The sequence below is a fragment of the Suricata suricatta genome, chromosome 3 (genome assembly GCF_006229205.1).
Source record: "Suricata suricatta isolate VVHF042 chromosome 3, meerkat_22Aug2017_6uvM2_HiC, whole genome shotgun sequence".
Classification (NCBI taxonomy): Eukaryota; Metazoa; Chordata; class Mammalia; order Carnivora; family Herpestidae; genus Suricata; species Suricata suricatta.
The window spans coordinates 32,515,741-32,528,828 of NC_043702.1; the positions used below are offsets into that span (position 1 = coordinate 32,515,741).

Here is a 13,088-nt window from a genome sequence, read left to right on the forward strand (position 1 = left end):
ATGCATATCAAAGAAGCGCCCCGACTTTGCCTCAGCAATCTTGGGGGATGGAGAACTAACACTGAATACGGTTTTGATCTTTTGCAGACAGAAAACCTGGCGGGCCCGACAGTCCCTGAGTGGTTGATTCATTGTTTTCACCTTTTCTTTATAATGTGGCAGTCTTGTACAGTGACCATGAATTGCTTTTAAAACTAGAAGAAACAAAACCATTTTCATTAAACACAGGCATTGTAATCCAGTTTCTTTTGTCTATGTTGGGACATAGGTACTTGTGTTTCTCCTACAATGACTCTTCATATGCGAAAACGTGTTCTAATCATTTCATAGTACTGTCTACAGAAAAAGAATCACTGGGGTGTTTGGGTGGCTCAGTCAGTTAAGTGTCTAGCTCTTGGTTCCCACTCAGGTCATGATTTTGTGGTTTGTGCAATCGAGCCCCAAAGAGGGCTCTGCACTGCAGTGTGGAGCCTGCTTGGGACTCTCTCTCTGCCCCCGACCCCCCCATGCTCTCTCTCTTTCTCAAAAAATAAACTTCCAAAAAAGCAAAAAGCAAAAAACCATAAGAAAGAATCATGATTAATTTTTTTATAGCACTTACCAGTACTTTTTTTATCACTTTCTTTGTAAGAGGCAGTATAAGACAATTCCTGGGATTATTTCCTAGCTCTGCCACTTATAAATTTTGTGACTTCTCCCAGCCAGTTTCCTTATCTGTAAAGAAAGGATTGTCATGAGAATGAAGCATTAATTAATACAAAGAAAATGTTAAAAACAGCACTTGGCAGATGGTAAACACCTGAGACATGTTAGTTTATTGTTAACCCCCCGACGCTGTCTTCCTATGTACTATTTGCTCATTATCTCTGGTCTTATTTAAAAGGGAATTAAATTCTGTCAAGGACAGAAAAAAAAAATAAATAAATAAATAAAAGGGAATTAAGCCTGTCTTCAGATTCTCTGTCTCCCTCTCTCTCTGACCTCCCCTGCTCACGCTGTCTCTCTCTCTCAAAAATAAATTAAAAAAAAAAAATTTTAAAAATTTAAAAAAAAAGGAATTTTCTCAGTATCTTATTTTAAAGAATATAAGTAATATATGTGTAACTGTTGGTGTGTGTATATATACATAGATACATATGTGTATGTTACAGAGGTTCAGAATTGACATGCAAGGTCATATTTACAACTCTAATCTACTTTCCTGTGATTTTCTAATAGGTTTACTCATGGGGTAGCAATACCTTTGGTCAACTTGGGCATTCTGATTTTCCAACAACAGTTCCTCGTCTTGCAAAGGTACTCTTGAGAACTTGATTTTTATCGCAACTTATGTCAGAATTCTAAGTTATAGCACTTTATATTTCTCTATTTTGTGTTTTAAAATATTAGAATTTTATATTTGTAATCTAAATTTGTTTTCATGTAATTCAAGTTTTTTTTCCAAAACATGAAGCCCCTTATTTTCAAGCTAAATATTCTTTTTTTACAATAATATGTTTATATTTCTTTTGTTCTTAGCTTCCATTGTATTTTGAATATTCGTAACTTTTTGTCTTTTTTTTAAATCAAAATGAAAAGTTGTTTCTTTTAAAACAAATGTTTCTAGGGTTATGATGTTGACTTTTGAGCTTTATTTATTTATTTATTTTTAATGTTTTTATTTTTTGATACAGAGAGAGACAGAGCATGAGAGGGGGAGGGGCAGAGAGAGAAGGAGACACAGAACTGGAAGCAGGCTCCAGGCTCTGAGCTAGTTGTCAGCACAGAGCCTGACGCGGGGCTCGAACCCACGAACGTGAGATCTGACCTGAGCCAAAGTCGGAGGCTTAACCGACTGAGCCACCCAGGCGCTCGACTTTTGAGCTTTATACTACCACATAATGCCTACTCTCTGACATGTCACTTAAATTTGACTTTCATATAACATTATGGTGGAGATATTTTTTTGTTTTTTTCCTGCACACAGAGCATAGTAAAACCTTTTTATAAATCTTTTCATTTTCTGTAGTGAAGCTAAAAGTACTGATGATTTCTTCACTGTGTATGAATTGGTTTTAGTTTTTATTTTATATAATGCTCTTCAGAGATTGGTAGCTTTTATCTAGTCCCTTTGATGCAATTCTAGAGGAGTGTCTGTTGGTCTTTTTTCCTGCTCCCAGCTCCTGTGGAAATACTAAATTCTCAAATTTAGTTTCGACATCCTGGGACTTGGCACAGTGAAGTCACATCAGAGAGGTAGTGAGTTCCAAGTGGGAAAACTGAATTTTAGCACCCAAGGGTTTAGTTGGTTAGAATGGAATTTTGTCTTGTGAGATTGTTTCTTTCTGTCCTGATTTTTTTTTTTTGTACACAGTTGAATGTGAATGGATAGAGGTGTGTCCTAGCTGTCAGATTGGGCTCTAGAAGTTTCTGTGCCCCCTGATTGTTATACAGACTAAGAACTGTGGAGATGTCCACAAATACCTATTAAAAAATTTGATCTATGGTTTTTCCTTTTTAAATTCCAGGTTTTCAGATTTTTATAAAAAACAATCTTATTCTAAATTTAAAAGCTGAATAAAGGGTAGGGGTGCCTGGGTGGCTCAGTTGGTTAAGCGTCTAACTTGGGCTAGGTCATCATCTCACAGTTCCTGAGTTTGAGCCCCACATCGGGCTCTGCATTCAAAAATAAACAAACATTTAAAAAAATAAGTAAATAAAAGCTGAACAAGGGATGGTATATGTGCTGCAATTAATCAGGCACATCACGGGGTGAGTTTTGACCTCTCAGGTATGAGTGACTTTGCACCACACCTGTTTAACTAACCTAACATTTCAAGTCTGGTGGATCTGAATTTCCCTTTAATTTTTTCTCTTATCAGATAATTTCTTGCTGCCGTTACAGGTGAACAGTGAAAATGGAGTCTGGAGTGTAGCTGCAGGCCAGGATTATTCCCTGTTTTTAGTGGATACGGAAGACTTCCAACCTGGGTTATATTACAGTGGCCGACAGGACCCTACAGAAGGTGACAACCTTCCAGAGAATCACAGTGGTTCTAAGACTCCAGTACTTCTCTCCTGTAGTAAGGTGAACAGGAATTGGATCCTAAGGCCCACATTCTGTAACACATGAGCAGTCTTTTGTTTTTGTTATTATTTATATTATTTATATTATTACTTATATGTATTATTTATATGTTATTAAGTATCTCTCACTACTATATTTAAAATTGCAAACCATTCCCATTCCCTTTTACTCCTTATCTCCTTTTTTGACTTCTCTCCACAGTGCCTATCACCATCGAATAAACTAGATAATTTACTTTTTTGGTCTATTTTCTGTCCTCAACTGTAAGATTAAGAGATGTTACACTGTCTCATTTACTGCTGTGTTCTCAACAGCAAGTCCTTTATAAGTTTTGTTGAATTAACACTCATGTAGGAATATTAAAAAGTACATTTCATAATAAAGTTTCCTCACTGCGTTCATGGAACTCTCAGAGATGAATTAGAATAGAATTGGAGAGGTGAGATTTTTTTAAAAGTTTATTTTTCTTTATTTTGAGGGGTAGGGGAGGGGCGGATAGAGAGGGAAACAGAATCCCAAGCAGGCTCTGCACCACCAGGGCTGAGCTCGCCATAGGGCTCAAATCCTTGAACCTTAAGATCATGACCTGAGCTGGAATCCAGAGATGGACTCTTGGAGTGCCTTGGTGGCTCAGTATCTGACTCTTGGTTTTGACTCAGGTCATGATCTTGTGGTTCATGAGATCGAGTCCTGCATCAGGCTCTGTGCTGACAGCATCAAGCCTGCTTGGGATTCTCTCTCCCTGTCTCTCTGCCTGTTCCCCATGTTCTAAATAAATAAATAAACAAGCAAACTTAAACAAAAGGGTTGGATGTTTAACCAACTGAACCACCTAGGTGCCCCAAGAGATGAGTGTTTAATTATAAATGGGAAGTAAAAATTACATAAGCCCATGGTGGGTCATGGCAGATCCAACAGGCCACTAGCAGTGCTGAGTTTTCCATTCCTTCTCTCTGTTAACTTTTCATTTATTTACTGCTGTTTACTCTCTTCTTTTTCATTTAAATTTCTTTGCTTTCCTACCTCCTATCCCTTTTTCATAAACTTAAACCACTGGCCTGTTTCTGGTTTTCTTTTTCCTTGTTAAAGTAACTCACATTATCAAGGCGATAATGCTGTAAGGGAATTAACAATCAAAGCTAGTACATTCTCGCTTTCCTATTCTTACTGAATAATATATCCTATGGATTGTTTTTTATCTTTCATATTTGTTTTTCTTGGTTAAATGTGTCAGCTATGAATGTAGAGGGACAAAGTCTTTCTTGCTAAAGGCAGCACTGGCCAGGATTTGGCTCCTGACCTATATATAGTCTTTTTATTCCAGACATACTAATTAACATTTTGTAGTTGCTGGCCTTGAATCCACATTCCTCATGAAAGGTTTCACAGTCTGGGAAAATGATGAAATAGGCTGGTAAGAGGAATGAGGCTCTAACACGGATCTTTAGTTGCCGTGGTGTATTAAGTAGTCCATTGGGTCTGCTGGGTGGCCTGGTTTTTAGGGGTCTGTGTATACATTGATTATTTTTGTTCAGTGGTATAATAGATAAATGACAAAACATCCCTTTTAAAGAAAATCTCTTTATGTTGTACTTTTAGGAGACAAGATAACTCCTAGGCCCTTAATATTTTGGTATACAGCATAGGCATCTCTGCTCTCATTTATTTCACGAAAAAAGAAGGTTCCTGAGACATGTATCTCTGTCATTTGAGTCTTTGTATATTTAGGATGTCTCTGGTTCTAAACATATCTAATATGAAATAAGGGATATTGTGGCAATAAATAAAAGCATAGATATATATAGTGATGTAGGTCCAGATATACATATTGCAGTGTTGTACTGGTAAAGCAGCTCTAAAACAAAACAAAAAATCCCTTGTGTGTAGTGTTTGGGGTTATTTTACTATTGCTAATTTCAATTTTTGGGGGTAATTTTTTGGGGGTAATTTTACTATTGCTAATTTCAAGCTACTAGTAGTTTAATAACTAACTTGCAAAATTCCTGAATATTTCCCCTTGGGCTCTTGCCTACTGATATGAGCCAGTTTTAGCACCCAAACTGCTGCTGGTAAATTATATTTTACCTGTAATCTTTTTCTTCTCCTCTGTTTCAGCTCGGATATATAAGCAGAGTGACCGCAGGGAAAGATTGCTATCTAGCCTTGGTGGACAAAAATGTTATGGGATATATAGCCAGTCTCCATGAGCTGGCTACTACGGAAAGACGGTTCTATTCAAAACTAAGTGACATCAAGTCTCACATCCTCAGGCCTCTTCTTAGTTTAGGTAAGCAGAACCTCCCCCCAACTCCCTTAGTTATCAGGACTCTTATCTGTTCTTCTTGTGTCAGAAGTAAAAAAAAAACTTCTTGAGTCATGGTTTATTCCTTTCTTTCCATTCTCTTATTTTCTTTTAAATTTATTTATTTATTTTGAGAGAGAGAGAATTTTAAGCAGGTTCCACGCTGTCAGTGCAGAGCCTGATGTGGGGCTGTTCCACGAACTGTGAGATCATGACCTGGGCCAAAACCGAGAGTTGGACACCTGCTGACTGAGCACCCCATCCATTCTCCTATTTTTGTACACAGGCAGTCAGTCAGTAACTCACACACTGTTCGCACTCTGTCAGTAGCCCGACTGCTCCTGAGAATTCTACCGCTCCCACTGCTCTTTGTGGAAGTAGGATGTGGCACTTTCAGGATATTAATGGCAGAGAAGCAGAAACAGCTTTGGGAAAGTTGATCCTAGGAGCTAGACTTCTAAGCAACACTTCTAGCCCCACGATTCCTAAGATATCCTACATTATACTACATGAATTTTTCATATTTTTTTGTTCTAGTTCTTGAATTATACCAAGTAGAGATTCATTTAGATTTACAAGTAGTCTCTTAAAACGTGGTTAAGAGTGTTCAGGGTCTTATCCTACTTTACCATGAATTGGTTAAATGTGATTTCTTTTCTGAGTCATTGTCAACAACAAGGAGGGATTGAAGATGAAGAAATAACACAGAGGGAATGGATCACAGTAGTTCCGGGGTGGGGGTGGGGGCGGCTATTGTCCATGTACACTAGACCCTGGAGTTTCTGGGAGGTTAGAGAGGAATACAGAATGGAGGTTGGGGGATTGGCTATTGAAGATCAGGTTTCAGGGGCACCTGAGTGGCTCAGTTGTTAAGCCTCCGACTTCGGCTCAGGTCATGATCTCATGGTTCATAGGTTCGAGCCCCGTGTCAGGCTCTGTGCTGACAGCTAGCTCAGAGCCTGGAGCCTGTCTTCAGATCCTATGACTCCTTCTCTCTCTGACCCCCCTGCTCACGTGGTCTCTCTCTCTCTCAAAAAAAATAAATAGAAATATTAAAAAATTAAAGAACATCAGATTTCACTATTTCAGAAATTTTTGTAAGTTTGGCTCTACACATAGAAAATGGAGAGGAGGGGCGCCTGGGTGGCTCAGTCGGTTAAGCATCCGGCTTTGGCTCAGGTCATGATCTTACAGTTCGTGGGTTCGAGCCCCACATCGGGCTCTGTGCTGACAGCTCAGAGCCTGCAGCCTGCTTCAGATTCTATGTCTCCTTCTCTCTCTGACCCTCTCCTGCTCATGCTATCTCTCTCTCTCAAAAATAAATAAAAACATTAAAAAACTTAAAAAAAAAAAAAAGAAAGAAAATGGAGAGGAATTTTTCTTTCTCTTTCTCTTTCCTGCACTCCTTGGTCCCCTCTGAGGACATAGAATTCAGGTCAATACTGTGATACTTAAATTCTGCCTTATTAGCACATCAGTTTTTCCACATTAAGTTGATACTGGTTTGTGTGGGTCAGCCCAATCTTATAATGGAAGGAAAACCACTATTTTTTCAAATAATTAATTTATAGTCTTTCAGAATGCCACCCTTTGTAAGTTTGGGAATATCTGCTTTTGTTTTGTTTTCATTTTATTTATTTTTTTGAGTTTATTATTTTTTAATATTCTCTGAACCCAGCGTGGGACTTGAACTCATGATTCAGAGATCATGAGTCACATGCTCTTCCAACTGAGCCAGCTTGGTTTTTAGTTTTTAATCGATTTTTAAGTGTTGTAGAGTGCTTATTCTATACATTCTTCTCCAGTGGGTGGGCCTAATATCCCAGGAGTTTGGCTGGGGAAAAACAGCAGTCCAAGCTGGCACTTCCTGGATTGCTCTGAAAGAAAAGGGAAATCATCCTTGTCTCTTTCCTGATTCCTGATTTCTTTGTTGTTCTTGCCTTGTCTGCTCATCAGCCTCACTGCTTAGAGAGTTATCCTGGACACTAGGAACTTTGGACTGGGGAAAAGTAAATAATCTCCTGGTGCCCTCTGTAAGTTCAGAGCAATCTGGGCAGTCTGGGGGATTGACCTCTCTGCACTAAAGTGTTGGGCTTGTTCAGGGGGCAGTAGAGCAGAAGCCAGTACAAAATGTTGAAAATACTAACCAAGGTATAACTACAAAAGTGAGTTTAATTCCTGGGTGTCACTTTCTAGTTGTGTAAAATTGGATAATTCACTTCCCCTCTCTTGGCTTCAGATTACTTTTCAGAATGAGAGGAGAGTTGAATTTGCTCAGTGGTTCTCAAATTTTTGGCTGGTCTTCAGAATTCTCTGGATATATTCTTCTGAATATATCCATCCTGGGATCTTAACCTTGGCCTACTGAGTTAGAATCTATAGAATCCCTGTGATTGTTTTTAACGAGTTTCTCAAATGACTGGATTCTATGATCTCTGAAGTTGTTTTCTTTACCACTGTGATTATTTGAGTTCCACAGTCGAGAGTACATCTTAACATGTTAAGTGTTTTTAGAAAAGGAGGATTCATAATCTTGATCAGAAGAAAGTGTTCAGGTAACGAGCCTTCAGGTTATGTCATCATCATCATGGTCACTTTGTTACAGACAATTTGGGCACTGCAAGCACAGTCCAGCTGCTGCAGGAGGTGGCGAGCCGGTTCAGCAAGCTGTGTTACCTCATCGGGCAGCATGGAGCCGCGCTGAGCAGCTTCCTTCACGGGATCAAGGAAGCCAGGAGTCTGGTCATCCTGAAGCATGCGAGTCTCTTCTTGGATAGTTACACAGAGCAAGTATCCAGTCCTGGGTCAGGTTCAATCTCTGCAGGGTTATTCTGCCAAGGAGAACAGCTCCTTAACCAGAAGAGACTAGATTAGGGACAGTGATATAAGGTAATAGAAATTGCAAAGCAGTATTTTAATCTTAAACCAACTATAGTTCTGCATTGCTAAAATTTTAGTTTTCTTTAAGAGGAAAAAGAGGCTTAAAAACAGTTATATTTCCTTCTCTAGTCTAGCAGAATGATTGATAGTGGACTTAACTTACATAAAATATACTATAATAAATATGGTTCTTTACCTAAGAGAACAATTTTGCTTCCTTAAATAAATTATACTAAAATTAGAGGAAATAAGTAACTGAACCAGTTATTTTAAGACCAACTGCTAATGGTAAATATTGAGTTGTTGCATTGTCTGTTTTTTATTGTTGTGTAAATGGAGGATTTAAAAACCATACTATCTTCAAAATAAAGATATTTCCTTAATAAAATCTAAGATAGTTATCCAAAGTTCTTTCTATGTTTTTCAAATAAAATATCAAAAGTATTTGAAAATGTAAATATTCCTCATTTTTTCTTAAGTTGTATATTGGCATGATGTGAGGCATAATTTGTTATTTTAATATATATTAAAATAACAATGTTTGAGCTGAAGTGAAAATTTTATTCTTTATTAGTACCTCATTCATCTAGCAAATATCGACTACCCGCTAAGTACCAGGCACTGTGTAGAGCTCTGAGATCATGCAGCCCCAGTGCAGAGCCAGTGAAAAGGAGTTCATGGTCTATTGATGTTTTGTTGAGGTTATTTTTAATATAAGTAATATATATTTATTATTGAAAACTGTACAAGTAAAAATAGTAAAAAAAGATATTTAAAGTTGCCCATAATTCTACCACCAGAAATAACCACTGTTAATAATATTAGTATATTTCCTTTCACAGTTATGCATGTATATGCAGATAGATTAGTGATTTTATAATTCTATACAAAATTGAATATATTTGAAGCTATTGTCTGAGAGGAAATACCCAAGTTGAAGCCTTCTAACTCATTGTCTTTCAGACATGAAAAATACATAATTTGATACCACTTTATTTTTTTAAACTAGATTTGCTTTGTGTGAAGATTTCAGCTTTTACTAGTATAGTTCTTTTTTGTCTTATTTATCTCATAATCTTTTTTTTCTTTTTGTTCTCTGATACTTCAGGACCTATACCTAGAAATGCTTTTTTTGATACCTTGAACAATTTTTTAACACAATTTAGTCATATTGACAGGGCAAGTAAAAAATCTTGATTTGTTTATGAATTTTTAAAATGATTTTTAATTGTAGTAAAATACACATAACATCAAATTTACCATCAGGACCATTTTTATTTCATTTTTATTTTATTTATTGTTTTTAATGCTTATTTATTTTAGAGAGAGTGCAAGTGAGTGCACAGGGGGTGGGGGGGGGCAGAGAAAAGGAGACAGAGGACCCAAAGTAGGCTCTGTGCTGAGAGCATAGAGCCTGATGCGGGGCTTGAGCTCATGAACCCAAGGTGAAGTAAGATGCTTAACTAACTAAGCCACCCAGGCACCCCAACAGGACCATTTTTAAATATATAGTACCATGAGTTTTTTTTTTTTTTGAACAGTAAGCTCCATGCCTAATGTGTGACTTGAGCTCACAACACTGAGATCAAGACCTGAGATCAAGAGTTGGATTCTCCACCAACCGAGCCCCCCAGGCACCTCCTTTCTGCTGTTTTTAATACGAGTTTGCCCTCACTCTGAAAGTTAATTGATTCCATTTTGCCAGTCTGAGAGTATAGTAGAAGTATACAGGACTCAAAACAGTATACCAAGACATTCGCTAGCAATTGATCAAAACTTAAACAACATTTTGTAAGTTTCACTCATGCTCTTAACACTTTTCTTTATTGTTTCTGAAGACTTAATTTTCATTAAAACAGTTTTAACCATTATTTTCTCAAGTTTGTTAAGTTACCAAGTTAAATCTATCAAGCAAATTCTAGGATCTTCCACATAATTTTAGGTGTATTTTAAATTTATAATTTATATTAATATCTTTACTAATCCCCCTTGAGTATTGTGATTATCACATAACCTACCCTTCTTTCCAGTCCTTTATAGTTCATGAATGTTGACATCACAAAAGTACTTAAACTTATTGGTGAGATACCAAGAAGTATCTGCTCCAGTTGCTTGTTTGACAATTCTGAAGAACAAATTTACATTTTAACGCTAACAAAAATGTGTTTTCTCTTTTGCTCAAGGTATTGCACATCTATTACAAATTTCCTGGTTATGGGAGGATTCCAGCTTCTTGCTAAGCCTGCCATGTAAGCAGATACATACCTTCCCGTTATTATTCTAACCAAAGATCATATTTCATGTCTTCTGTGTTTTTGAGTGCCCAGGAAAAACTTTGACTTAGTCATTAGTCAAATGAATCAAAATGTAGATTTTCACTAACTCTTACAAAGGACTGGTATTATTAGCTCCTGATTTTCTTCGGAAGTAATATAGTACTGAAAAAACCCACAAGATCTGGGTCCTTCTTTAGTGCTACCGCTTATTATCCTTGAGATGTTGGACAGCTCTCTTCATCAAATTGAGCATAATTTTTTTCATCTGAAAGATGGGAATGTTTTTGTCCTGGTGAGAAACAAATAACGTATGTGATAGAGAAAAATGCAAACTGTTGCACAGATACAAAGATTTTGCATTTAGCTTCTGGATAATAAATATAAAAGCCCCTTACATGAAGCTAGTCATTTTGAACTATCTAGATTATCAACAAATGTTGACCTAGAGACAAAAGCAAGTTTAAAAATTCAGTTATTTTTTAATAGTAAACATAACAAATATGTACTCACGACCCAGGCTTAATAGATGCTAATGTTTTGCCATGTTTGCTTTTTATCTTATATCTTAATAGAGTAATAACATCCTTGTCTCATTTCTGATCTTAAAGGGAATAGTTTTAGCATTTTTTCATTAAAAATGATTGCCTTACAGAGAAGGACAGATACCATATGTTTTCACTCATAAGTGGAACAGGAGAAACTTAACAGAGAACCATGGAGAGGGGAGGGGGAAAAACAGTTGGGGAGAGGGAGGGAGGCAAACCACGAGAGACTCTTGAATACTGAGAACAAACCAAGGGCTCATGGGGGTTCGGGAGATGGGAAGCAGGGTAATGGGCATGGAGGAGGACACTTGTGGGGATGAGCACTGGGTGTTTTATGGAAACCAACTTGACAATAAACTATAAAAGAAAAAAAAAGATGATTGCCTTGGGTTTTTGGTAAATATCATTTGTAGGGTTAAAAGACTCCCTTCTTTAAAAAAAAAAAAACAGCCCCCTTCTATTCCTGAAAGTTGAAGAGCAATTGATATTTTTAATGGTAAATATCCTTGAGTCCTCAGGATAAATTCAGTGGGCTCTATGTATTAGATTTTCAGTACGTTGCTGACATTTGCTAATTTTTAAAAATTTTGGAACTATGTGAATGTGAGGTTTTTCTTCTCATCTGAACTTGTTCAGTTTTGGTAAGAAGGTTGCACTAACAGTTACAAAATGAGTGTGGGAACTTTATTTTCTGGAATAGTTTGCATGAAGTGGGGAATATCTGTACTTTGAGATTTTGTAGAATTTATCTATAAAAATATATGGCTTTCATGGGGGCATTTCTGTAGGGAGTTTTTATTTTTTTAATGTTTTAAAAATTTTTTAAATGTTTTTTTTATTTATTTTTGAGAGACGGAAAGAAACGGCACAAGCAGGGGAAGGTCAGAGAGAGAGGGAGACACAGGATGTGATGACAGGTCCAGGTTCTGAGCTAGCTGTCAGCACAGAGCCTGACGCGGGGCTCGAACTCACAAACCATGAGATCATGACCTAAGCCAAAGTTGGACACATAACCGACTGAGCCACCCAGGCACCCCTGTAGGGAGTTTTTAAACTACTGATTTAATGAATAGATTCTTTAATGAATAGATCTGTTCAAGTTTTTATTTCTTCTTATGGCTTCAATTATTTGTACTTTTCTGGAAAATTGTTCATTGCCTACAAGTTTTTAAACTTATTGGCATAATATTCCTACTATTGTCTTAAGATTATTTTCACCTCCATTATAACTATAGTTGTTTTTCATTCCTCTTACTTATTTGAGCCTTTTTTCTTTTTATCTTGGTCGATTTTGTCAGCATTTTACCTTCTTAAATTTTCAAAGATTAAGCTTTAGTTTTTCCTTTCTTTTCTATTTCATTAATTTTTGTCTCTTATTTCCTTCTTCTTTTTTTCTGTTTGTTCCCCTGTTAATATTTCCCAACTTTGAGTTAGCATTTAATTCATTAATTTTCCAATCTTTTAATTTTCTGATGTACTTATCCAAGGCCATACATTTCTCTCCAAGTGTTGCGTTGGCTGTGTCTTAAAAGATTTTTTTTTTAAGGGACGCCTGGGTGGCTCAGTCAGTTAAACCTTTGACTTCAGCTCAGGTCATGATCTCATCTTCGTGGGTTCGAGCCCCGTGTCGGGTTCTGTGCTGACAGCTCAGAGGCTGGAGCCTGCTTTAGATTCTGTGTCTCCTTGTCTCTGGGCCCCTTCCCCTCTCATGCTCTGTCTCTCTCTGTCTCAAAAATAAATGAAACATTAAAAAAATCTTTTTTAAGTTTTGCTTTTATTGTCATTCAATTATAAATATATTTATAATTTCTGTCATGATTTTTTCTTTGGTTTATGTCATGTGCTCATTCGTTTCCAAAATTCATTTCCAAAATAAGGATTTGGGCTTCAATTTTTTAATGACAGGTTAGAGAGTATTCTCTAACCTTATGTAGTAACATTTAAGTCTGTGATCTTGCTATTTTGTTTTATATTAATATAATGAATAATGACACCAATTTCTATCCTGTTTTAACCTG

General features: G+C 36.8%; 1 protein-coding gene across 11 annotated transcripts in view; it reads left to right on the top strand.

The window, feature by feature from the left end:
• ALS2 (alsin Rho guanine nucleotide exchange factor ALS2) overlaps window positions 1-13,088 on the top strand; it is a 73,855-nt gene that overhangs the window by 29,451 nt on the left and 31,316 nt on the right. For 9 of the 11 annotated variants that reach the window (XM_029934053.1, XM_029934058.1, XM_029934051.1 and 6 more), the window contains 5 exons: window positions 1,219-1,296; window positions 2,885-3,067; window positions 5,183-5,354; window positions 7,975-8,155; window positions 10,433-10,498. In XM_029934053.1, the coding sequence (XP_029789913.1) occupies window positions 1,219-1,296; window positions 2,885-3,067; window positions 5,183-5,354; window positions 7,975-8,155; window positions 10,433-10,498 (680 nt within the window). Of the gene's footprint in view, window positions 1-1,218; window positions 1,297-2,884; window positions 3,068-5,182; window positions 5,355-7,974; window positions 8,259-10,432; window positions 10,499-13,088 lie in introns of those variants that run through there. The other 2 variants (XM_029934060.1, XM_029934061.1) reach the window with 2 other exon arrangements.